This window comes from Mesoplodon bidens (assembly GCF_964165515.1).
Source record: "Mesoplodon bidens genome assembly, chromosome: 17".
NCBI lineage: Eukaryota > Metazoa > Chordata > Mammalia > Artiodactyla > Ziphiidae > Mesoplodon > Mesoplodon bidens.
In genome coordinates, this window is record NC_138174.1 from 940,542 (window position 1) to 967,686 (window position 27,145).

The 27,145-nt window shown below is 48.8% G+C and overlaps 1 protein-coding gene across 1 annotated transcript; it reads right to left on the reverse strand.

Annotated features, from left to right (window-relative positions):
• Nucleotides 1–8,890: 8,890 nt before the first annotated feature.
• Nucleotides 8,891–14,048, reverse strand: GJB2 (gap junction protein beta 2). The gene is made up of 2 exons (XM_081214896.1): nucleotides 13,969–14,048; nucleotides 8,891–11,060 (listed from the first exon to the last, which is right to left on the reverse strand). The coding sequence occupies exon 2, from the start codon at nucleotides 11,036–11,038 to the stop codon at nucleotides 10,358–10,360; it is 681 nt and encodes a 226-aa protein (XP_081071022.1). The 5' UTR covers nucleotides 11,039–11,060; nucleotides 13,969–14,048; the 3' UTR covers nucleotides 8,891–10,357.
• Between the last annotated feature and the right edge of the window lie 13,097 nt (nucleotides 14,049–27,145).

The window sequence follows — 27,145 nt, forward strand, 5'->3', positions numbered from 1 at the left end:
TATTGGCATAGAGTTGCTTGTAGTAATCTCTCATGATCTTTGGTATTTCTGCAGTGTCAGTTGTTACTTCTCCTTTTTCATTTCTAATTGTATTGATTTGAGTCTTCTCCCTTTTTTTCTTGATGAGTCTGGCTAATGGTTTATCAATTTTGTTTATCTTCTCAAAGAACCAGCTTTTAGTTTTATTGATCTTTGCTATTGTTTCCTTCATTTCTTTTTCATTTATTTCTGATCTGATTTTTATGATTTCTTTCCTTCTGCTAACTTTGGGGTGTTTTTGTTCTTCTTTCTCTAATTGCTTTAGGTGCAAGGTTAGGTTGTTTATTCGAGATGTTTCCTGTTTCTTAAGGTGGGATTGTATTGCTATAAACTTCCCTCTTAGAACTGCTTTTGCTGCATCCCATAGGTTTTGGGTCGTCGTGTCTCCATTGTCATTTGTTTCTAGGTATTTTTAAATTTCCTCTTTGATTTCTTCAGTGACCACTTCGTTATTAAGTAGTGTATTGTTTAGCCTCCATGTGTTTGTATTTTTTACAGATCTTTTCCTGTAGTTGATATCTAGTCTCATAGCATTGTGGTCGGAAAAGATACTTGATACAATTTCAATTTTCTTAAATTTACCAAGGCTTGATTTGTGACCCAAGATATAATCTATCCTGGAGAATGTTCCATGAGCACTTGAGAAAAATGTGGATTCTGTTGTTTTTGGATGGAATGTCCTATAAATATCAATTAAGTCCATCTTGTTTAATGTATCATTTAAAGCTTGTGTTTCCTTATTTATTTTCATTTTGGATGATCTGTCCATTGGTGAAAGTGGGGTGTTAAAGTCCTCTACTATGAATGTGTTACTGTCGATTTCCCCTTTTATGGCTGTTAGTATTTGCCTTATGTATTGAGGTGCTCCTATGTTGGGTGCATAAATATTTACAATTGTTATATCTTCTTCTTGGATCGATCCCTTGATCATTATGTAGTGTCCTTCTTTGTCTCTTCTAGTAGTCTTTATTTTAAAGTCTATTTTGTCTGATATGAGAATTGCTACTCCAGCTTTCTTTTGGTTTCCATTTGCATGGAATATCTTTTTCCATCCCCTTACTTTCAGTCTGTATGGGTGTCTAGGTCTGAAGTGGGTCTCTTGTAGACAGCATATATATGGGTCTTGTTTTTGTATCCATTCAGCCAATCTGTGTCTTTTGGTGGGAGCATTTAGTCCATTTACATTTAAGGTAATTATCGATATGTATGTTCCTATTCCCATTTTCTTAATTGTTTTGGATTCATTATTGTAGGTCTTTCCCTTCTGTTGTGTTTCTTGCCTAGAGAAGTTCCTTTAGCATTTGTTGTAAAGCTGGTTTGGTGGTGCTGAACTCTCTCAGCTTTTGCTTGTCTGTAAACCTTTTAATTTCTCCATCAAATCTGAATGAGATCCTTGCTGGGTAGAGTAATCTTGGTTGCAGGTTTTTCTCCTTCATCACTTTAAATATGTCCTGCCAGTCCCTTCTGGCTTGCAGAGTTTCTGCTGAAAGATCAGCTGTTAACCTTATGGGGATTCCCTTGTGTGTTATTTGTTGTTTTTCCCTTGCTGCTTTTAATATGTTTTCTTTGTATTTAATTTTTGACAGTTTGATTAATATGTGTCTTGGCATATTTCTCCTTGGATTTATCCTGTATGGGACTCTCTGTGCCTCCTGGACTTGACTGACTATTTCCTTGCCCATATTAGGGAAGCTTTCAACTATAATCTCTTCAAATATTTTCTCAGTCCCTTTCTTTTTCTCTTCTTCTTCTGGAACCTCTATAATTCGAATGTTGGTGCGTTTTATGTTGTCCCAGAGGTCTCTGAGACTGTCCTCAGTTCTTTTCATTCTTTTTTCTTTCTTCTGCTCTGCAGTAGTTATTGCCACTATTTTATCTTCCACGTCACTTATCCGTTCTTCTGCCTCAGTTATCCTGCTATTGATCCCTTCTAGAGTATTTTTAATTTCATTTATTGTATTTCTAATCGTTGCTTGATTCATCTTTAGTTCTTCTAGGTCCTTGTCAACTGTTTCTTGCATTTTGTGTATTCTATTTCCAAGATTTTGGATCATCTTTACTATCATTATTCTGAATTCTTTTTTAGGTAGACTGCCTATTTCCTTTTCATTTGTTAGGTCTGGTGGGTTTTTATCTTGCTCCTTCTCCTGCTGTGTGTTTTTCTGTCTTCTCATTTTGCTTATCTTACTGTGTTTGGGGTCTCCTTTTTGCAGGCTGCAGGTTCGTACTTCCCGTTGTTTTTGGTGTCTGTCCCCAGTGGCTAAGGTTGGTTCAGTGGGTTGTGTAGGCTTCCTGGTGGAGGGGACTAGTTCCTGTGTTCTGGTGGACGAGGCTGGATCTTGTCTTTCTGGTGGGCAGGTCCACATCTGGTGGTGTGTTTTGGGGTGTCTGTGGACTTTTCATGATTTTAGGCAGTCTCTCTGCTAATGGGTGGCGTTGTGTTCCTGTCTTGATAGTTGTTTGGCATAGGGAGTCCAGCACTGTAGCTTGCTGGTCATTGAGATAAGCTGGGTGTTGGTGTTGAGATGGAGATCTCTGGGAGATTTTCGCCGTTTGATATTATGTAGAGCTGGGAGGTCTCTTTTGGACCAGTGTCCTGAAGTTGGCTCTCCCACCTCAGAGGCACAGCACTGACTCCTGGCTCCTCAATTTGGGATGATTCATTGTCTATTCATGTATTCCACAGATGCAAGGTACATCAAGTTGATTGCGGAGCTTTAATCCGCTGCTTCTGAGGCTGCTGGGAGAGATTCCCCTTTGTCTTCTTCGTTCGCACAGCTCCCGGGGCTCAGCTTTGGATTCGGCCCCGCCTCTGCGTGTAGGTCGCCAGAGGACGTCTGTTCTTCGCTCAGATGGGATAGGGTTAAAGGAGCAGCTGCTTCGGGGACTCTGGCTCCCTCAGGCCGGGGGGAGGGAGGGGCACGGAGGCGGGGCGAGCGTGCGTCGGCGGAGGCCGGCGTGACGTTGCGCCGGCGTGACGTTACACCAGCCCGAGGCGCGCCGTGCGTTCTCCCGGGGAAGCCGTCACTGGATCCCGGGACCCCGGCAGTGACGGGCTGCACAGGCTCCCCGGAAGGGGGGCGTGGACAGTGACCTGCGCTCGCACACAGGCGTCTTGGCGGCGGCGGCAGCCCCAGCGTCCCACGCCCGTCTCTGGGGTCCGCGCTTTTAGCCGCGCCTCGCGCCTGTCTCTGGAGCTCCTCCTTTAAGCAGCGCTCTTAATCCCCTCTCCTCGCGCACCAGGAAACAAAGAGGGAAGAAAAAGTCTTTTGCCTCTTCGGCAGCTCCAGACTTTTCCCCGGACTCCCTCCCGGCTAGCTGTGGCGCATTAGCCCCTTCAGGCTGTGTTCACGCCGCCAGCCCCAGTCCTCTCCCTGCGCTCCGACCGAAGCCCGCGCCTCAGCTCCCAGCGCCGCCTGCCCCGGCGGGCGAGCAGACAAGCCTCTCGGGCTGGTGAGTGCTGGTCGGCATCGATCCTCTGTGTGGGAATCTCTCCGCTTTGCCCTACCCAGGTACGTGGGGAGTTTCTTGCCTTTTGGGAGGTCTGAGGTCTTCTGCCAGCGTTCAGTAGGTGTTCTGTAGGAGTTGTTCCACGTGTAGCTGTATTTCTGGTGTATCTGTGGGGAGGAAGGTGATCTCCGCGTCTTACTCTTCCGCCATCTTCCCCGGAAGTCTCTGAAAATATTTTAAATATGAGACTTCCCTGCCCCACAGATGAGTGTTGAATAAGAAATAATCTCATCGTGGCATTCATGGCCCTGGATGGTAAGATTTCAAAATACAAGCAATGGAATAGTTAGAGAAACCCGAGGAAAAACCTAAATCAGGACCTTGTAAATATAACCATGAGGTCATAGAAGTTTGCTGATACTGCTCATATACTGTTTATGAGAGGAAATGGTGCATGTTTACATGTGAATTTTTGTTTTTCATTTTTTACGGTTACCCTAAAGAAACAACAGCTATATACCTACAAATTGGAAATACAAACCCAGAGCAATGGAAGCAATGTGGTTTCTATGAGGGTAGATGTGGCAGGTTCTTAAGAAAACCGCCTCCGCCTGGCGCCCTGCAGTCGCGAGGGAAGTGGGGGTGTATCGGGGTGGTGCTGTGCCCTGCAGTTCCCTTGAGGCAAGCGGAAGTATCGCTTAGGGGTCCCGTCCCCACTGGGCTCCCCAGAAACCCGCCGGCCAGTTGTAACAGCAAGGGGCAGAAATCGGTCTTGGTAAGTTATGCAGCTTCTCAAAGACATGGAAGAACACCAGACTGAACACCAGTGTCCTTTCCTGGCAAGAGGCTGCCATCTTTCATGGTTTAGTTTGTGTTCCTTTAGGCCCCAAAGAAACGATTTCCAGCCCTGACCTCTTCCTGCGGTGCTTGGTGTGCTGGTCACACCCAGCTAGTCGACGTTCTGTTTTGTGAAGTGACCGCCTGGGACACATCTGCCCTGCACACCGTGACCTCTTCTGGAATCACTTCTGCGTTCGCCAGGGGCCCGCGGGGCTCTGCAAACGAGGACCTCAGCGAACGTGTCTAGAGTGGATAATGGAGTGGCAAACACACTCGGATGTTTGTGTAAGCCCCTTCACCCAGTTGTCATAATATCCTTACTAGTAAGAAGAAAATGTGCAAACCAGACCCAGCTAAGTACATTTATCCTGAAAACTCCAATCCTGCTGGTAAATGGACTGCGGCAAAGCTCGAAGGAAGTGTCTGGAAGCGTTCCACAGTCAACCTTTTTATCGGCTGAAGTAACTGAATCAGGCTCATTAAACTGACAGGTGACATACAGTTGGAAGGCATTGCTAATAAACTGAATACGGGGACCAGGAAGGTCTAATGGACCGGAGGGATGCGCCAGGACCAGCAGGATGAAATCCACACAGGAGAAGGCCGAGTCCTGAATTTAGGCTGGAAAATCCATGCGACACGTGCTACAAAGGAAAGTCTAGCTTGAAAGGAGGTGTGGGCGGGAGTGGAGGAGGAAGGGGGGAGGAAGGGGCGTCCTCTGTGTGAAAAGCTGGAAACGGTGTCATTGCTCACTAACGAGGCTGTGGTTACACGACTAAGGCTGGCCATTCCGCGGAACATTGCACGTCTGCTAAAAAGAACAAGTCAGAGCTATACATACAGACCTGCAGAGAGTTCCAAGGCGCATTACCAAGTGAGACACTATCACAGAGAAAATGATGTAAGAATTGCAGACTAGCCAACAATGTGGTTGTGTGTGTGTGTGCGTGTTTGCCTGTAAGCACCTGCAACGCGGGACTTCTGGGCGGCTCTGCATCGAGACGTTGGTACCCAGACTCTGAGCAGGGCTGGAGAGGAGACTTTCACCTTGACTTTATCTATTTCTGTATTTAATCCCAAAGCAAATGTATTTATATAATTAATTCTACAATTACACACATCACGTCGGGGGCCTTTTTGATTGACAATGAGGAAAGGAGATTAGGCTGTTAAAAAGCAAGCTCGAGATCAGACCCCTTTAGCGATAAGGCCACGTCCCAGGTGGTCGCCGGGCCCGCCTCCCTGCAGAGAGGACGGGGGGTCCAGAGGTGCCCCTCCTGCTGGACACCGGCCGGGGCCAGCTCCATGGCAGAGGCGAGAGTGCGTCTGATCCTGTTTCTTCTCTGCCTGGACCCGGTGGGTCCGGACCCAGGAGCAGCTTAACAGTGAGTGAACGAATGAATGGCGAACGAGGACCCATGTCGCTGGAAAATGAAGTTAGGGTTGAACTTGGACGTGTTCTCGTCTATGGAAGGTTCTTGAGTGGCAGACAGACTCCTCCTGGTCCAGCAGAGGGCAGAGAAGACGGGGAAGCAGGTGTCCTGCGGCAGATGTCACGCCAGCCCAGAGGCCCCTTCTCGGGCCCCTCACCGCCCCGGCCTTTGTCTCTCACCTGCGGCTCTTCCCTCACCCGACCTGCAGGTGCCCTGGCGGCCAGGCCGCACTGCCTGGGCCCCGGCACCTCCTACTTCCCGTTGATTTTATTTTTCTCCACTGCACTCGTCTTCGGGGGATTTGTTTGTGTTTTGTTTGTTCGCAGCCCTGCTGCCCAACAGTTCCTGGCGCTCGGCACTCGGTAAATACTGGCTGAGTAAATAAATACTTAGCGACGGGCAGGAACGGAACCTGTGTCTCCGGAGGCGGGATCCCTCAGCCCTGCAGGCGCTGGGGAAGGGCCGCCAGCTTCAGGAATGAAGCCCTGGGGGTTACGGAATCCCGCCCACACGCCCTGCGCCCCTGACCTGAGCTGCTCCCACTATCCTGAGGCCTCGGCTACAACTCTGGAGCGTTTCCGGGTGACTTCGATGACATCCTGTGTGTAAAGTACTTGGTAATGTGCACGGAAGGTGTGTGGCGACCCTAAGGGGATGAATCAAAGCTTGCTTTCCCACGCGGGATCTTTCTCCAGTTACAGACAGGGCCGCCCTTTTGTCCCATCCACCCTCTGCCTTTCCTCCCCCTCCTCAGGGGTGTCTCAGTCCCCCGCCCCAGCCGAGCTGGACTTGTTTCAGGCTTTGAGGAGCCGGGCATTTCCCCAGGCTTCCCGCGTGTCGAGCTTTGCGAGGGTCCTTCCTGTCTAGAGCCCCATCCATCCACTGTGCAGCCCGGGATGCGTCCAGTGGAAAAGAGCCCAGTGGTGTTCCGCTTTGCGCTTTCCTGCGCGGAGAGTTTTGCGTAAATTACCTTATTTTTGTTTTTGAAGCTTTGAATTTTATTTATTTTTTATACAGCAGGTTCTTATTAGTCATCTATTTTATACATATTCGTGTATATATGTCAATCCCGATCTCCCAGGTCATCCCACCACCACTTCCCCCCCTTGGTGTCCACACGTTTGTTCTCTACATCTGTGCCTCTCTTTCTGCCCTGCAGACCGGCTCATCTGTACCATTTTTCTAGGTTCCACATATATGCGTTAATATACGATAGTTGTTTTTCTCTTTCTGACTTACTTCACAATTGCATTGCCATTAACCTCGGGGAGTACTCGGCAGGCCCTTTAAGATGAGGAAACAGGTCTGGAGAAGCAAGTGAGCCCCTGTGCGCCCACGGTGACCCCTCAGCGCGCTGCCTGCGCCCCGGCCCACCCCCGAGGTCAATGACCCCGTGAGGGGCAGCTCAGCCTCGGCCACTCCGAGAACCCCACCTCTGTCCTCCTGATTCAACCCGGATCCACCTGCCAAGAGCCTCACACGTACGAAGAGTTGAGACCAGGATTGCTAGTGTCCTAATAAGCCTCGAACAAGAAAGAATTAGCAGCTGGGCTGTTGCCACTGCCTCTTAAGGTCCCGGAGGTCATGCTGGCACCTGGCCAGCGCTGAGGCCCTCCCGAGGCTGGCCTGTGAGGCCACAGGCTTGTTGTGGCCAACCTGACACAGAGAACTTTGGTGAAATCGTTAAAAATAAAACAGGGAATTCCCTGGCAGTCCAGTGGTTAGGATTCGGCATTTCCACTGCAGGCATCTGGGTTCTATCCCTGGTCAGGGAACTAAGATCCCGCAAGGCACACGGCGCGACCCAAAGCAAAACAAAACAAAACAGAGCTTTTTTTTTACCTACTACAAATTGTAAGTGGATGGTTTGAGATACAGACTCAGGACGATCATTTCCAGAGTTCAAGCTCTAATTTTCAAGCATGTGGCCAAGCGTGTCTGTAAGTTCTTAAAAGTGGTCAGTAGTCATCTGTAATTATTTCAATCCAGTCTTTTAATACCCGAGAGTAATAATCTTCTTAGCTTGTAAGTGAGCACATCTATTTAAAAAGTCACGTGCAGGGCTTCCCTGGTGGCGCAGTGGTTGAGTCTGCCTGTCGATGCAGGGGACGCGGGTTCGTGCCCCTGTCCAGGAAGATCCCACATGCCGCGGAGCGGCTGGGCCCGTGAGCCATGGCCGCTGAGCCTGTGCGTCCGGAGCCTGTGCTCCACAACGGGAGAGGCCACAACAGTGAGAGGCCCGTGTACCGCAAAAAAAATAATAAAATAAAAAGTCACGTGCTCCCATGACAGGCTGTGTGTAGGGCACCCTGGAAGGTGGCCGGGGACCATTTCTTATCCTTTCTCTATCACCTGGAGGAAAGTTGACTGCTTTTAGTCCTTTTAAATCCATCTAAGGACTTCCCTGGCGGTCCAGTGGTTAGGACTCCGTGCTCTCACTGCCGAGGGCACGGGTTCGATCCCTAGTTGGGGAACTAAGATTCCACAAGCTGCACGGCGCAGCCAAAAAAAAAAAAAAATCCATCTAAAAAGCGTATGGCTTCTCATAAAAACACTTGTAATTACTGATGTGTAAAATGCTCTCAGGTCCCTGGAGGAAGGCTCAGACCACGGGCCTGTTGCTGGCTGTCCCGGGAGGGTGCCGGGGCCATCAGGCCACACACAGGGATGGGAAAGGGCTCCCAGAACAGAAAACAGTTTATAAGACCAGTTGTGGTTATATACAAACGTGCATTTGGATGAAATTCTGTAGAAAACCCCATAGAAAAGACACCTGACAGAATTTTTCTCATGCCTCAGCCAACCTTGACCGTGAATAACATTTTAAAGTGTTTAAGTAATTCTTCTAGGAGCCAGACTGGTCATGTGACCCTAACCCAGCATCCTCCAAGCAGCAAAGGCAACCCATACCCCACACTGTGCGTGTTCCTCAGAAACCCTTTAGCGGTGAGCGTGGGGTGGGGTAGGAATCATCCTTCTTTCTCCTTTCCCTGTCAGTCTTTCTGGTGACAGGTTTTTCTGTAACTGGCGTGGAAGAATCCCAGAATCGCGGACAGACATCGTGGTAACTTACCCATTTAGTGTTTGAAATATAAAATATTAACATACTTTTACAAAACTGGCTATAGGTGAAATTAAAAGCTGCTATTCGATTAAAAACTATAATAGATTTTAAATAACTATTATTGAATTAATTATATTTTAATATTTCAATGACTTGAGATATGACAAAATTATTTTAGTTACAAGTATGTAATTAAAGCCATTATTTATTATTACAAAATGTTTTTATAATGCTATTCTTGGCAACAGGAAAACCTTTACTCTCATCGAAGTATGTTGAGTACCATTTTTTGGAAACCATGTCAAGCATCATGATAATATTAGGATTCGATTTGTCTTATAGAACTGCTAAATAGTTATCTAAACCCTAGTTTGTATTTTTAAAAAGTGTCTATTAATTCTGTTTTCACTTAAAAAACCTGGATGCTGAAAAGGGAAGCAAACAAACCTCTGAAGTAGATGAAACTCATTTCTAATTGTCAGAATTTAGGGTCTAGTCTTTCCCTCTGTTCTTTAGAAACAGTAACTACCCCCCCCCCAATTTTTCCATTTTGTTCTGCACCATTAAATTGTACTGTGGCAATAAAATACTCCCAAGCAATCACTTTAAGTCAGTATTCTTCCCGTGGACCATGGGAGTAGAAAAGGCAACGTCGTAGGGGAGCTGAGGGTGTCTTGAGGCAACCCACCATTGGTAGTAGCTGGTGGTACATCCAATCTGTATTTCTCATACAAAATCACATCTAAGCTTTTGAAATGAGGCCGTTTGCTATTAAAAGCCATCACTAAGGACTTCTAGGTTGTTTCACTTGAGAGAAGCTGAAATGCTTCCATGTAGCACACACCACCGTTCATACAACGGACAGCCTCTTGGTGGCACTGCAAACCATTCATACCTGAAAGGCCATATTTAAATTCACTGAGAGTATCTAATTATACACCGTTTACATATCATAATCTGAGCCTTCGAAATTAGAGGAACGTATAGTAAATGGTTCCTGTAGATCAAAAGAACATATCTTATTTAAAATTTTCACTTAAAAAAGTATAACAGAGTTTGAAGCATTAGGTAACCTCGTCCATTGTTAAAGACTAAAACGTCAAAGCAAGTAAAAAACCCAGTATTCTCATGTTTACCTTTAATTCAAGGGAAATGGCAAAGGTAGCCCTAAGGGGATCAACCAGACCTTCTCAGCGTCGTCTTCAGGCCCTGGCGTTTCTCTCCTTTCCTCAAAGAAAGGAAGACAAACGCCGTATCCTTTGTCTGAACTAGGGAAGTACTGTTGGCACTGTCACCCCCACTGGCTCGGGCCTCACCGGACCGATTTCGGAGAAGAGCAGCAGAGGCTCGGTCACTCACAGAAGTGCAGCCTCTGGGGGCATCTGGGGTCGCACGTGAGATCTACAGGGGGTCAAAGGTGGCCTTGAAGACGAGACGCTGGACCTGGGAGACGTGGGTGACTGTGCCCCACAGCTGAGGACTGACTGCCTCATCCTCTCACGCTCTCTTTTATCTAAAGCTGGCTACTGTGTTACACTGGCTTTTTGGACTTTCCGGAACAATATCTAATCATCAAGTAACACAATTCAGTGACATTGAGCAGGATGCAAATTCCAGACACGGCGATCATGAAAACCGTGAAGACGGTCTTCTCCGTTGGCCTGGACACGAAGCAGTCCACCGTGTTAGGGCAAGGCCACGCGTTGCATTTCACCAGGCGCTGCATGGCGAAGCCGTCGTACATGACGTAGAAGACGTACATGAAGGCGGCCTCGAAGATGACCCGGAAGAAGATGCTGCCGGTGTAGGTCCACCACAGCGACCCTTCGATTCGGACCTTCTGGCTTTTGATCTCTTCGATGTCCTTAAACTCACTCTTTATCTCTCCCTTCATGAATTTCCTTTTCTTCTCGTGTCTGTAGTGGGCCACGTGCATGGCCACCAGCAGGGCCGGCGTGGACACGAAGATGAGCTGCAGTGCCCAGAGCCGGATGTGGGACACGGGGAAGTAGTGGTCGTAGCACACGTTCTTGCACCCGGGCTGCAGCGTGTTGCACACGAAGTCGGCCTGCTCATCCCCCCAGACCTCCTTGGCGGCCACCACGAGGATCATGACGCGGAAGATGAAGATGACAGTGAGCCAGATCTTCCCGATGCTGGTGGAGTGCTTGTTGACTCCGCCCAAGATCGTCTGCAACGTGCCCCAGTCCATCTTCTCGTCCGGGCAGTTTGCGCTGGAAAAGACAAAGTGACACAACATGGAGGGACCAGGCAGGACCGGCTCGTGGGGGGCTTGCTGGGTCCGGGCAAGTGAGCACCCAGAGATCCCTTCCCGAACAAATGCCAGTTCTCACACTACCTCACCCAACAAGAGGAAAACAAACCAACCTCTTCTGCCCGTAGGGTTAGCCGTGTAGTGCTCAGAACACCTGGAACGCGTTCTCTAGTAAAGAGGGGTACATTCAGCCGAGTATTGCACCCAGTCCGTAGCACACAGTCAACACGTGGGGTGGGGCACCCCGGCAAACGTGCGTGCCGACGCAGGGCCCTGCTGGAGGCGCTGACCGAACCCCTGTGCGGGTCCCCCCAACCCTCCAACGGCATTCAGTGCTCCCAAGTGCCTGCTCTGGACGGTACCCTGGCCTTGTGCCGGCCGGGGACCACCTCGCCTTCAAGGTCGAGAGGCCAAGTCTCCCGGCAGCACCTCTTTCCTTCACTTATTTCAATTCATTTTCATGGACGTGGGATGCAGCAGTGAAATGAGTGTCCCCCACGGTAAAATCCACCGTGGGTTTAATGTTTCCCAAAGGGCTTCACTTCCTTTCTCTATATGAAAAGGGGCAGGTTAGAAATGGTCCTTCCATGGAGAAAAGCCCCTGTGTGCGTGGGTTTTTGTGACCGTTCTGTGTATAGATTGGGGTCCTCGCTGTCCTGTTGGGACTGACCGATCGGTTAGTACTCAGGTTTGAAAAGTGTTGTGACGGTGCATTTTTATCACGGGCTATGGTGTTTAGAAGTGTTTCTAAAGGGGTGCATTGTAAAAAAAAAAATGACAAAGTTTAATTCGGCGATTCTCCAGGGACCGGCCCTACCAGGCACCCTCGGGGTACTGAAGGTCAGTACCGATGCTGCTGGGTGACGTGCTGCCTATTGAGGGGACCTGGGAAGCCTGTGCGCTCACCTTCCACCAGGCAGTGGCCTCTTCACCCCAGGGTATGAACAGTCTTCACGTACTTAGAGTCACACCTGTCTGTCTCAATCAAGCCTCTTTTAAACAAGACCCCACCCTCCACAATCTGATGAGTCATGTGTCCACCCCTTCAAAACTGGTTCTCAGTCCTCCAGCTTCTCTTACTTAAAAGCTTAGTGCTGTCCTTATTCTGAGCAAGTCGGGTCCTGTTTCCCAGTGGGCTTCCTGGGCAGGTTGGGGAGAGTCTGATCGCACTGCTACCTCTGGGGCGCTGCTGGGGGCACCGAGGTCTGGTTGAAACCATCCAAGGCCACCTCGTTCAGCGGACACAGCAGAGACCCGAGAAGGGTCAGGGCAGGAGAGCTACGAGCGTTGAGACATCCTCGTGAAACGCTCAACCAGCTCAGCTCGAAAGAGAGAAACATCGCTGGGAAAAGGGCTGCTCTGGGCTCACCCCTGACCCTTAAATACAGACGGTCCTGGAGGCCTTAGGTTCTGCACCTGGTCCGTCCTGCCCTAGCAGCGTACTCAAAGCTCTTGTGAAATCAGACCCTCCAGTTCTTTGCTGGCACTTACTAAGTGGAAACAGGACACTCACAGAAACAGACCGTCTGGCGTGTATCAGTACATCTGGCTAAAAATCTGGGGTGAGGCCAGTGCCAAGTGCACGACCCACACCCCTCAAACCAGTCCAGTCAGCAGCGGCTGAGAAGACAGTTCCAAGTAAACCCTATACTGTTGTTGTTGAAAGCTCCTGGTTGGGCTGCAGCTACCTGTTCTAAAGATCCTTTAGGAAGAGGAAGAAATTAAAGTTGGATCCCGATGGGCTGGGGTAACAGGGAGAGGCGGACCGGCCCAGCGGGATGAAGCTGTCCTTCCCGGCCGGCCCACACCTGCGGGGGTGGGGGGGCGGAGGAGCTGTTTTGTCCTGTCGGTAGGCTGCTGGGTGAAGCACTAGCTTCCAGAAGGGGCAAAAGGGATCCCTTACCCCTTAGCTTCGCAGTCCTTACTTCTGCTGATGGTGGCCCTTTGGCCCACAGGCCCCCCCAATTCCCGTCCCCCCGCGTCTGTAATTGTGACTTGGCTGCACACTACTTCCGACCCCGACTCAAAGGGCAAATGGGGACACGGCTGTCGCCACACATCTCGAGAGAGTCCCGGGGGACGGCCACAGGGGCCAGCTCTCAGGAAGCTGGAAGACGGGTTAGGCTTCTTCCCTGTCCGGTAGGGGACGTCCAGGGCCGCCGCAGCCGGCCCTAAAGCGCGGCTCCCCGGTTTGGGACCAGCGCCCCGAAAGCCGCTCCCCACCCCGCCTGCCCCCCGACCGCCCCGCCCCCTGGAAACGTCGCTCTCGAATTTGCAGGAGAAAAACAGGCAACCACAGCGCGGACTCGATCCGGCTGTGCGGGGCGGCAAAGCGGCGCCAAGAGGTAAAAGTCAGTTTCCTCCAGGTTACGCTTCCGCTTAACCCACGGGATGGACTTTCCTCTCCGAGCGAACCCTTCGGCCAGGTCGAGGCTGCTGGTGGAGAGGCTCCTGGTGGCGGCAGGCGAAGCGCGCCGGCGTCTGTGCCAGGCTTTCCCCGGAGGAACCAGGCCGACTGCCAGGCGGATCGGCGGCCGTGCACCTGTCCGGCCCTCCTTCCCCGCGCGGCCCCGACTCCGGGCCAGTCCGCGCGCTGCGCACCGCGGGGTCGGCCGGGTCCAACCCCAGACTCGGCCCGAGGAGCTCCCGGCCGGGGGCTGGCGATCGCCACCCTCCCTGCGCCCCAGCGCCGCTGTCGCCACTGCCCGGGGCCCGGCGGCGCGGGGCCTCGGTGCGCGCCGGATCCAGCCCGGGGGACCCGGCTCCCTCCCCCAGGGTCCCACAGCCCCAGGCCTCCTGGGGTCTCTGCCCGCCGGGTCCGCAGCCCCCAGCCGTCCCGAGGAGCCGAGAGTGGGCGCCGGCCTTACCGACTGGAGCGGGGCGCACGGGCGGGGAGGACTCCCCGGGGTCTCGCGGAGCGCGCGGCGGGGCCGGAGCGGCGGCAGCGGCGGCGAGGGGGCGCGGGGGGCGGCGGAGGCCGCTACCTGCTCGGAGTCGGAAGAGGGCGGCGCGCCGGGCACTCGGGCCTTGGACACCTGTGCGCTCGTCGGCGCCTTTTAACCGCGCCCGGCACCCCGCCTCTTCCCCAGAGCTGTTGAGAAAGTCCGGGAGGGGGCGGCTCCTCGGCGTCCGGCCGCCCCCAGCGCCGCGGGCGGGGCGCACCAGCCCCGGGTCCTCAGCGCTTCCCCGTGTCCCCGAGTCCCCCGAGCGCCCCGGATCCCCGCGCCCCCAGCCCCCCGGCCGCCCGGGTCAGAGCGGGGCGACGCTGAGCCTCGGCTCCCTGCGTTTTTGGGGAGAGGGTGAGGTTAAAGGATCGTTGCCGTTGCTGTTATTGTTATTTCTACTTGGACCGGTTCAAGAGTACTGTCGTAGTCAAAGCTCCGGCTTAATTTTAATTTGAATTTTTTTTTTATTTGAAGAGTAAGTTCAGGCCGGAGGTCAGGTTCCCCGCGAGGCTCCCCCCGTGGCAGCGCGGTTGCCCTGGGCCGCTTCCCGATTGGGAATGTGGGTTCACGGTGGGCGAGGAGCGGGCACCGCCGGGCTTGGCCAAGGGCCTGCTTCTTTCTCCCCCAAACCTCGCAGGCAAACCTAACGAATGTCTCTTTGAGTTCCTGTTTCAGTCGATCGCTTTCAACTACGTGCCAAGGGCTGGGGTTGGACGTGGTGAGGACCCAAGGCCGGCGCCAGGGACCCTGCACGCGGGCCCAGCCCTGCGCCCCATCAGAGGGCGCCCCCGGGGCCTGCCCACGGCCTCCTCCTCCCACGGCTGAGAAATCGCAAGGTTACTCAGTTCGGGGTGGGGAGCCCCCCCTGAATGAAGTCTACCGACCCCTTCCGCTGCACACACGTCTCCAAGGGGCGCGCTGGTGCGATTTCTGGAGAGGCTCCCTGGGAAGCTCGGTTCCTCTCCCGGAAGCTTGATCTCGGATTACAAGGTTTCATTGTTCACATGTGGCTGGGTATTTTGACATTCACAAAGCAAGTGGATGGAGAATTAAAATCGCAAGAGTGGGCCGCGTCTGGGGAACCGTGTCCCGCATGGGGGGCAGGAATCTCACCCCAGGATTCCTGCAAAGAGGCCAGCCCTGAGGTGCAGGCGTGCTCGCTCCCACGCTTGGCTTCACTTAGGTCGGTTTTAAGTTGAGCAGAGATGATTCACCCTGACAAGGCAGATGTGGCCTTAGAAATGGGTTTCCTGTGATTGTGAGCATTAGCGTAAAGGTATTGACTTTTCCTTTTAAAAGTTGCACCCCATCACCACGGGCCAGTTTAGGCCATTCTTGCTGGGCGAACCTGAGTTTGTCCCCCTGTCACTACCCCATCTTCCAGCCCCAGGTCTTAGTCCGGAAAGGAGTGTCTGTTCATGAACAGACAAAGCCCTACAAGGCGTATCTGAGAGATGTGCTGAATCGGCTGATTGGAAATTACAAGGCAAAGGTGGGTGGCCTGGAGGAACCTTCCTGGCCTGAGCCTCCTGGGAGCTGGGGGGGGGCCGGGAATGCCCTTCAGGTTGTCAGGGCATCGCTCTGGGGGGCTCTGGGGTTGGAGTGAAGGAAGTGTCTGGAACCTTTGCAGGAAGCCAGCTGGTAAAGGTGGTTTGGACGTTGAAAGTTGACTCGCTTTCCCCCACTGAAGAATTTCCCCTTGCCTTTTCGTGTCTATATCATGATTGCAGGTTGCTGTTCAATTTCCTTTTCCTGTGTTCCCTGACTTATTCTCCTGATTTGCATAATGACAGTGTATTGCTGGTTCATTGAATATCCTAGCCACTCTGTATTTTAGGATTTATAGTTAGAACCCCTACAGCTCTTAAGTCTTAACTACAACGCAGCACTTGATTTTCTTCTGTTTGGTGTGACTTCTGTTGTTTTCTGTGCACTGGTGTTTTCTTCCCAACCAGACTCCGATTCTGATAGGGCGGGAAATCTCGTGGAGGTATTTCTGTGTCCTCCAGAGCGGAGGAGGGGAGGGAGGGCAAGATGGAAAAAGGGCCTCACCTCTGGACATTTGAAGTTATCGCCACACGAGCTTAGACGTATATGCACTTAGCAGATCACACCACAGATTAATGTTTTAAAAATCCTGTAATCATTTTGTGAATAGCACAATCATATTGCTGCATTATTTTTGGTTAAAAGCATTACTTTGTTATATGTAAACATTGAAAATAAGCCTCAGGCACTTCCCTAGTGGCTCAGTGGTTAAGAACACACCTGCCAGTGCTGGGGACACGGGTTTGATCCCTGGTCCAGGAAGATTCCACATGCCACAGAGCAACAAAGCCTGTGTGCCACAACTACTGAGCCTGCATGCCACAAGTACTGAAGCCCACATGCCTAGAGCCCATGCTCTGCAACGAAGAGTAGCCCTCGCTTGCCATAAGTAGAGAAAGCCCGCGCACAGCAATGAAGACCCAACGCCCCCCAAAACAAATAAATAAATTAATTTTTAAAAAAAGAAAGAAAATAAGCCTTCATTTTCAGGTCTTCGTCTTTTAACATAACAGTCCCCAGAGAAGGCTGACCTGTCCTGCCCTCCGCTTCAGCCTCCCCAGCCTGATGGGCACAGCTCTCTGGCCTCATTCATTGGGCACCAAGCAAGATAGAGCATAGTTTTGGACTCGGTTTTATGGAAGCAGTCTGGTGTCTCCTGGGGAGGTCTTGCGTGAAGCTGATACAGAGGACTGGCCCTTTTCAGGGAAGGTCAGGGTATCATTGAATGAATACTGATGACTAAACTGGTGGGGATCTGTGACAGCTGCACCTGCCACCTCACAGTGTCAGAGATGTGTGACTAAGGTCTTTGCACATGTGCTTAGTAGCAAGCAGACAAGTCCCAGGCATTCAAAATTGAGCTGAACTTTTATGCAGGTATTTAAAGTGGTGCAGGGACATCGCTGGTGGCGCAGTGATTAAGAATCCACCTGCCAATGCAGGGGACACAGGTTCGAGCCCTGGTCCGGGAAGATCCCACATGCCATGGAGCAACTAAGCCCGTGCGCCACAACTACTGAGCCTGCGCTCTAGAGCCCGCGAGCCACAACTACTGAGGCCACATGCCACAACCACTGAAGCCCACACGCCTAGAACCTGTGCTCCGAAATGAGAGAAGCCACCACAATGAGAAGCCCGCGCACCCCAACAAAGAGTAGCCCCCGCTCTCTGCAACTAGAGAAAGCCCGCGTGCAGCAATGAAGAGCCAATGCAGCAATAAATAAATAACTAAATTTATTTTAATAAATGGTTAGTGAAAAATCAAAAATTAAAGTGATGCAGTTGTCAGGCTCTAAGGGGAAGTGCTAATGTGTAAAGCTATTTGATATTTCTAAGCCAAAAAAAAGCTGCTATTGTGCAAGAAATCAGTGTGACACAAATCCTATTTCTTAATATATTTTAATGAATGATTGCCTGCCAGCTGCCTGATGGGGCAGCCCTTTGAGTTCCCCCTGGGAAGGATGGTCTGAATGTACATAAAGAATGTCTCAGTTAAATTTCTGACTCACAAACCGTACGTGATAGCAGAAATGTCTTACGGCAAGAAGGGACCATGAGAGAGAGGAGTCCCCGTCCTGACACCTGGCAGTTCGGGGATCACTGCATGTCTCTGAGCCATGAGCGATTGGTCTGCAGCCACTTCCTTGACTTTGCTGTTGAAATATTAGTCGTATTAATAATTGGCAAAAAGGGGAAAATTCAGCCCTCCTCAAATGAGCAGATATTCAGAACCCCTGAAAGTCTCTGCATAATTTATTTGTTAATAATGACTTACATATGATAATATCATTTTAAAGCAGGAACGGCCTTTCATGTTTTTGTGTATAATTATTACAGGAGAACAGCATTTCACAAGATTTCTCTCTGTACGTTTGACCCACACCCTCACTTACGTATCCTGATAATTGTTAATGTCAAATAATTTAGGGAAAAAGATCAGTTGTTCCATTCCAAGTATGTGAAACTTACAGATTTCACTAATTTAATTGTTCTTCTCTTCAGTTTCAAATTATTCAAGTCATAAAAATTCCAACTTTTGAATTTGAAACTGTTATAAGCCTTTCCATTTTCCTCACTCTATTCTTATATTCGTACATAAAATATTTGGGGGAAATTTGAGTTGTTAGATGCGTTAGCTGCAAGGCCGTGGTAAAATAAGTCGATTTCCTTGGCTTTGCTGGATGAGCATATGCTCTTACTGGCAAATACATCCGTATAGCTCTTGTATGATTATTTAAGCAGACTGTGGAGAGATTACAAAGATGCTTCCAAATGTATTTCTATCAAAAGCACGTGTTGGTCAGAAATGAATTCAAAGCTATAACTCCCCAGGCAAACTGGTAGGGAAAATTGACTTCTACTGAACATAAAAATTAAATTCTGTAAGCTTTGGTGAGTTGTCAAAAAGGAAATTCTGCACAACTCATAAAGGAACAAAAGAGATTTCTATATTTTAGTGTGTTAGAACAATATTGTATCATATATCATCTTGAAGAGCTTTTGGAATAAGTTATGGTCTAGTAAACACTCATATTATGGGTTGCTTTAGTAAAAAAAAAAAAAATTATAGACATAGGTTTGACAAAGGGCTGCAGAGTAATGATTCCCTTGTTGGATTGTGTCTGCTAGACCACAGCGGCTTTTTGTGAAATGCTAGGGTGGACGGTCCCAGGTCTGTCGCTGTCTGGAAACCACCGATTCCAGGGTCAGTTTTGCACCGACAAGCCCAGTCAGGTGGCTGTTCTCTGGCTTGGATTTGGGAATTGGACATGGTGTCTTTGATCTTAGAATTCAGAGCTTGGTTTGTGTGTTAGCCATTCATCTAAACTTCTCCTTAAACTGCTTCAGAGCCCTTTCTACGTTGGGGGAAGAAGCACATACTCTATGGGTGTATAGAATTCTCTGGTTTCACCTCATCCTTGAAAAGTCTTTGTGTTGGGAAAAAGGCGCTTGCAATACCCAGAGTGCCCATTAGATGGCACTGGGAAGACTCGTCAGGGAAACGGGGACGATCGCTGGAGAAAGATGGATACTCTTGTCCTTTAGTGTTGCTTGTCGCGACCTCGTTAATAGGCTGGGAAATAAATGTCTTTCCTTTTTTTCACAATTAAATGAAATAGAATAGAATAGGAAATATCAGAACACACTGCTCTTAATAAGAGTTAAGTCGTGTTTTAGGAAATGTTTGTTTCGTGTGTGTTTTCATACTCACACGTGTGCTAGTCCCAGTGTAAAATGTACTGGTTGCTGTAGACTTCTGTCACAAAACGTTGGAACGTCATTTCAAGGGCGAAAGCATATCACTGTGGCCTCAGGAGAAGTGGTGTCACAGCAGGAGAGACACCCAGACCCTGAGCGTGGCCCCTCCTCTGCCGTGGCCCCTGAGAGCTCACTGCCCCAAGAACCCCAGCAGCTGCCAGCTGCTTATGACCCTGGAAGATGCCTTCCTCCATCGGACTTGTTTCCCCGGGGCTCCTCTCTGGCCTGAGGATGTGGGTTCATGGGATGGAGGAGAAGCAACAGCGCTATCTGACTGTGTCTTTTACTAACAATAAAATTATTTATCTAAAAAAGGACACATACTTAATGCCCTGATGTCTAGTGTGCTCAGGGTCACAGGTCGGCTATTTTAATGGGTTATGTATTTAATGTCAGAAGTGGGTGTTGGACTATTGTGCTTTGGGAAAGAGGAGACAATAGATAGATAGCCTATTGTTTCTTTACTGCCTTTGAAATAAACCCTTGAGGGCGGAGCTTGGGCTCCTCTCTTTGGTGGTCGGGGGCTCCTATGTAGAGTGGACGGTTGGGGGAAGCGGTGTGGGTCAACCTGGAGGGTCTCATCCTCAACTGGTGGGCAGCAGCCGTCGTCCCTTACAGGCTGTGTGACGTGCACTAGGTTATTAGGATGCTATGTTTTCGGACAGCATAGCCTGCCTACAATTTACCAAAGGACAAAACAGACTTGCAGAAGTCACGTATTTGGACCACTAAGGTAGACTGTGTGACTGACACACAAAACACACAAACATAAACGAAGGGGTCTCTGGGTATCATCCAAGGCAGAGGTCCCTGGGTTAATCATTTACACACGACTGGATACTCTGGAGTGTGCCGAATGTTGTAGGTTTTCTTTATCACACAACTCTGTGAGGGCATTTTTAATCCAGACCAGCACCCGCCTTGGACTCGCTTTGCAGAAAGGATGGAGTTAATGTTGGGGGAAGGGACAGCTGGAGCCAGAAGTCGACCCACCTCCACCCTCGGAGGGAAGATGTGGTCCCGACATCGATGGTGGTTCAGACGACATCCTGGGCTCTGGACCTGCAGGAGGTACAGTCCCCTGACAGAGCAAACCATGCCACTGGGCTGTCACCTTGTGATGGGCTTGGCTCCTGACCTTCTGTCTTTCTGGGGGAAGATAAGGAGAACCCTTTGAAAAGAAGGAGAAAGCAGATAGCGGCACGAGAACAAAGCAAAAGAGCTGGCAGGAAAGGGGCGAGGACGCAGACGAGTGCATAAAGACGGACAGCAGGTCCCGAAGACTGTTTATCAGCGTCTTTAATTGTGGTTTGTCTGTGAGGAGATGAGGGCCTGGCCACCCGCAGGGTGTTTGCTGAGTGACCAGCAGGACGCCCTCCCCAGGGTGGGAGCTGGGGGGGGCGTGGACGACAGGCTGCTGGAAGGGCAGACTCTTGTTTTTGGTCCCCGGGGGCTGCAAAGAGGAGAAGCAGGCCCTAGTGTTTGTGCAGGTTTTTAGCATCCTGCAGCCGTGATATAGCACTTCCAGCTGCATTTCCAGAGCTATTTTCAAGGCTCCTGACTGAAATGCTGTGTCTGTGAGTGTTTCTGGAATCCAGCCTGAGGCTCCCCGTGGAGGGGGGGGTTGGAATGCAGACATCCCCTGGAGCTGGCTGAGTTAGACTGGAGTGGAGCTGGGAGGGCGTTCTGAACGACACTGAGACCTGACTGCTCCATGGGAAGGTGGGACCAGGCTGGCTGCATAAAAACCAGCTCAAGAGTTTCTTAAACATGCAGATTCCTGGGCTGTGGGGCCAGACAGTCTGACCCAGTGGGCTTGGGAACCCATGGTCTGTGGTATGTGTTAGTTTGTCCTCACCATTTTGTGGCTGGATTCAGCGCTGTCTTGACAGACGTGCCTCAGGGGAAACTTGGGATCCCCACCCGCAATGCTTACTCCCCGAGGGCTGTCCGCCTCCTGTTTGGGTTAGAACTGCCGCGTCCAGGGTGGAGGCACAGTGGGATAAAATCCCAAGTCCCAGTATCTCGTGAGAAGGGGAGAGGCCGTGACGTGTTGCCAGGAGGATCTCTTTGGTGTGAGTGCTGAACCCAGATGTCCGTTCCTCACGACTGGTAGGCAGAATCTAGGCCATTCCCGGGTCCTTTCAAGGCTGAAGTTCAACCAGAAACAATCAGTTCCCTTCTCAACTTAGGCCTTCCTTTTTCTGAACATTGATTATTTGGATACTGATGACCAGAAGACAGATCAGAAGACACTGCCTCAGGTTTTATTAATATGTGTTTTTTAAAATTAATTAATTAACTTATTTTTGGCTGCATTGGGTCTTCGTTGCCGCACACAGGCTTCCTCTAGCTGCGGCGAGCGGGGGCTACCGTTTTTTGCGGTGCGCGGGCTTCTCATTGTGGTGGCTTCTCTTGTTGTCGAGCACAGGCTCTAGGCGTGCGGGCTTCAGTAGTTGTGGTGCGCAGGCTCAGTAGTTGTGGCTTGCGGGCTCTAGAGTGCAGGCTCAGTAGTCGTGGCGCACGGATTTAGTTGCTCCGCGGCATGTGGGATCTTCCCGGACCAGGGCTCGAACCTGTGTCCCCTGCATTGGCAGGCAGGTTCTTAACCACTGTGCCACTGGGGAAGCCCTATTACTATGTTTTGGATAGAAACCAATCTCTTAGCTAATAAGCGATGAATAAGGGTAACACGGCATACAAAGAAATGATTGCTTACTTAGAGCTTAGTGCTAACTACAATTTAAAATACCACATTAGGGCTTCCCTGGTGGTGCAGTGGTTGAGAGTCCACCTGCCAATGCAGGGGATGCGGGTTCGTGCCCCGGTCCGGGAAGATCCCACATGCCGCGGAGCGGCTGGCCCCGTGAGCCATGGCCGCTGAGCCTGTGCGTCCAGAGCCTGTGCTCCACAATGGGAGAGGCCCGTGTACCGCAAAAAAAAAATAAATAAATAAAAATAAAATACCACATTAATCCTGAATCCATAAATTTAAAAGTTATATTAGCAAACAAGCTAGAAATAAATTATTTTAGTGTCTGTCTAATAAATCACACCCAGAAACGATTTAGGTTAACGAGAACCTTCATGTTCCTGAGGTTGATTAAGGTGGAGTCTCTGCAATATTAGTTCTAAAATGATTCTTGGCCGTGGTTTCACAGTTAACTTAGCTCCTCATCGTGGTGACTTTTTCCTGCTGTGCTCTGACATCTGAATGACTTCAAGGCATTCTGTCACTTCTCCAACTTTTCCCTCTGACAGTGACCTGAAAAGGCCCGGGGCAGCCATGTCTGCTGTAGCATCAGCATTCACCCAGGTGTCCCTGGTGCTGGGGAAACCATAGCAACAGCAGTCCTGGTGGCTGGGAGGCTGTTCCCTGGGCCTCGGGAAGCCACCTCAGGTCCCCACGGGAGGGCACAGGGCGAGCTTCCCACTGCCCTGCCCTGGAGCTGGAGAGAGAGGGCTGGTGATCAGGACCCCAGTGAATTACACACACACACACACACACACACACACACACACACACATACACACACACACACACACACACACACACACACACACACACACACACACACACACACACACACACACACACACACACACACACACACACACACACACACACACACACACACACACACACACACACACACACACACCGGTGCTCGCTGTGTGAAGGGACGCGTTTGGGGGGCAGAGTGAGCTGTCTAGGACCGCCCCCCCCCCCAGCGGAGAAGCAAGGACCTTGGAGCACAAACACCACAGTGACCCTGGGGGAGGGTGTCTTGGGACTGAAGACTTTGAGCTAGTCTAGGAGGACGGGCTGGAGGAGGGAGCTCGTGCGATGCCGGGGGGAGGGGGGCGGTCAGGGGGGTGGGGGTGGGATATATGTGGGAAACTCAGGGACGGGGATGGGGAGCACAGAGACGCCAGTGAGAGAGACTGGGGAATAATGCTGATGTCACACCTGCTCTTGGTTTATAGCAAACATGAGGATGAAAGAACATGAAACACCACCATGAATACACAATCAGCAAAGTCTAGGCTGTGAGAAACTCTGGGAGACAAATGACCCAGATTCTAAGAAAAAAAAGTTGCAAGGAAATAAAAAGAGGTGGAGGGGAACCAGCAGCTTAAAGAGGCTTGAGAGACACATTAACCGATTGCAGCGTGTGGATTTCAGTGATTCTGAGCCAACTGCTATTTAAAAAGAAGGGAATTTTCACTTTTGGGAAGATGACTGATGTAGTTTTTCCTATTTTCCTGGCCAAATACAACTAAAACCCCTGGAAATTATATAAAAGTAAACAGCTCTGAAAGCTGGTGAGAAGGAAGCAGACCAGGCAGGGCCCTCGGGCAGATCCTTCAGTGCGGTTTCTGTCGGAAAGGTGAGGCAAGGCAGGGCAGACAGGCGTAGGGCTGGCTAGCGTGAAACATTTCAGCCACTGGTCTGGGGCCTGGCTCTGGGGTGATTAGGGCAGGTGGACAGTGGCCTGGTGTGTGAGAGCCCTGTGAGAGCCTGAGAGAGGAGGTGTGGGTGTGGGTTTTGGGTTGGTCGGTGGGCGTATGAAAAGTGCACGTCACAGAAGAGTTGTTTGCTGTCTCTAGGAATTAGCCAGCCCTGGGAGGGGCCATCTCCCCAGTAAGGCCACAGATGCCAAAACATCAGGATAAAAGGCATGCTTAATACACAGGCCATTAAAAAACCTCAGCACATTTAAAATAGTTGAAATAATAGAGTGTGTTCTCTGATCACAGTGGAATCAAAGTGGAGATCAATAATTATTAATCGATAATAAGTGGAAAGAAAGAAAACGGAAAAATCTCTGAACACTTGGAAACTAAAACATTGTTCTAAATAAACCATGGGTCAATACATTGTATTGAATGAAAATAAAAAAAATCCAAGGTATCAAAATTTGCAAGACACACTACAGGACTGCTGATAGGGCATTACAGCACTGAATGCAAACATGAGTGAAGAAGAGAAGACTCAAATCAATAAACCACACTCCCACTTCAAGAATCTAGAAAGAGTAGTGAAAAATAAGCCCAAAGCAAACAAAAGAAAGAAAATAATAAAGAGCAGAAATCAATTAAATTGAAAACAGAAAAAGAATAGAGCAAATTGATGAAACAAAGAGCTGGTTCTTTGCAAAGATCAATAAAATTGATGAACTTCTAGCAAGACTGACAAAGGGAGAAAAAAAGAGAGAGAGAAGACACAAATTACCAGTATCAGGAATCAAACAGGGCACATCACTACAGACCCTGCAGACATCAAAAGGATAATAAGGAGTACTATAAGCAATTCTATACTTACAAAGTTTGCAAGTTAGATGAAATGGATCACTCCCTCAAGAAACACAAGCTATCACAATTCACCAAATATGAAATAGATAATTTTAAGATCCTTGGAACTATTAAGGATATTGAATTTGTAAAAGAGAAACTCTCAAGAAATGTCCAGACCAAGATAGTTTCACTGGGAAATTCCACCAAATGTTTAAAGAAGGATTACACCTGTTCTGCATGACCTATTCCAGAAGACAGAGGAGGCAAGACCATTTCCCAGTTCATTTTGTAGTGCTGGTATTACCCTGACACAAACCAGACAAAGACAATACAAAAAAAAAAAAAAAGAAAAAGAAAACTACAGACCAACATCCCCCAGGAACGTATATATAAGAAGGCTTAATAAAATATTAACAAATGAAATTCAGTAATATATAAAGAGAATTACACACCATGGCCAAGTGAGGTTCATTTCAAGGATGCAAGGTTGTTTCTGTATGAAGATTAGTCAAGGTAATCCATCATATTAATGGGCTAAAGAAGAAAAATCACATGATCATATCATTTAATGCAACATTTTTTCCCACAAAATTCAACACTTATTCATAATAAAAACCCTCAGAAAAATAGGAATAGAGGGGAACTTTCTCAATTTGATAAAGAGCATCTACAAATACCCTACAGTTAACATTGTACTTAGTGGTGAAAGATTGAATGCTTTCCCCTTAAGATCAGGAACAAGAATTTCTGCTTTTATCATTCCTATTCAACATAGTGCTTGAAGTTCTAGCCAGTGCTACATGGCAAGAAAAAGAAATATAAGACACATAGATCATAAAGGAAGAGATAAAACTATCTCTATTTGCAGATGGTATGATTGTGCACAAAATCCCGAGGAAACTACAGAAATCTAGAACTTTTAAATGAATTCAGCAAGATCACAGGATACAAGCAAATAAGCCAACAAATATAATGTTTATTTCTATATACTGGCAATGAACATATGGACACTGAAATTAAAATACAATACTATTCACAATCAAAGGAAATGAAATACTTAGAAGTAAATCTTTTTACTTTTTACATAAAACGAAACTTTTATGATTCGTATGCTGAAAATTATGCAATGTTGATGAAAGAAATCAAAGATGGAGTAAATAAACAGAGACATGCTGTGTATATTGATAAAAGATTTGACATAATAAAGATGTCAATTCTCTGCAAATTGATATACAAGTTTAATGCCATTTTTATCAAACACACAGCAAGATTTTTTTGTAGACATAGACAAGATTATTCTAAAATTTATATGGAAGGGGAAAGAAACTAGAATAGCTGAAAAAATTTGAAAAAGGAGAATAAAGAGGGAAGAATCACTCGAGCATTCAAGACATTAATGTAGCGCAAGAATCAGGACTGTGGTGCTGGTGAGGGAGAGAACAGAGGTCAGTGGAACAGAGAACCCAGAGATAGCCCCACATAAATATGCCCAGTTGATTTTTTTTTAATTAATTAATTTTAGTTTTGGCTGCGTTGGGTTTTTGTTGCTGCGCGCGGGCTTTCTCTAGTTGCAGTGAGCAGGGGCTACTCTTCGTTGCGGTGCACAGCCTTCTCATTTCGATGGCTTCTCTTGTTGCGGAGCACGGGCTCTAGGTGCACGGGCTTCAGTAGTCGTGGCTCGAGGGCTCTAGAGCGCAGGCTCAGTAGTTGTGGTGCATGGGTTTAGTTGCTATGTGGCATGTGGGATCTTCCCGGACCAGGGCTCGAACCTGTGTCCCCTGCATTGGCAGGTGGATTCTTAACCACTGCGCTACCAGGGAAGCCATCCAGTTGATTTTTAACAAAGTGCCAAAGCCATTCAATGGAGGAAAGCGAGCCTTTCATCACATGGTGCTGGGGCAGCTGGATGTTGACAGGCAACAAGTGAACCTCAAGTCTCAGACCTTTTATAAAAATTAACACAAAATGGACCACAGACTTCAATGTAAAGCATAAAACTAGACAGCTTTTAGAAAAAACATAGGAGAAAATCTTTGGAATCTAGGGCTAGGCAAAGAGTTCTTAGATTTGACACCAAAGCCACAACTCATAAAATTAAAAAAATGATAAATTGGACTTCATTAAAATGAAAAGCTATTGCTTTGCAAAAGACCCTGTTAAGAAGATGAAAAGAAAAGCCACAGAGTGAAAAATATTTATAAACCACTGTCTGTGTCCAAGGACTTGTGTCTACACACATAAAGATCTCTCAAAACATAAAGATCTCTCAAAACTCAACAGTAGAAAAACAAACAATCCAATTAGAGAACGAGCCGAAGAAATGAAGAGGACAGAGCAACGGCAAATAAGCACATGAAAAGGTGTCAAGTTCATTAGCTCTTTGGGAAAAGCACATGCAACACACCTGTCAGAATGACAAAATGACATGGGAAGCTATATTCAATGTCTTGTAATAACCCATAATGGAAGAGAATCTGAAAAAGAATATATGTAT

What these genes read in the sequence shown, in the direction of transcription:
- GJB2 (XM_081214896.1), bottom strand. Translation starts at nt 11,038, where the DNA reads ATGGACTGGGGCACGTTGCAGACGATCTTGGGCGGAGTCAACAAGCAC.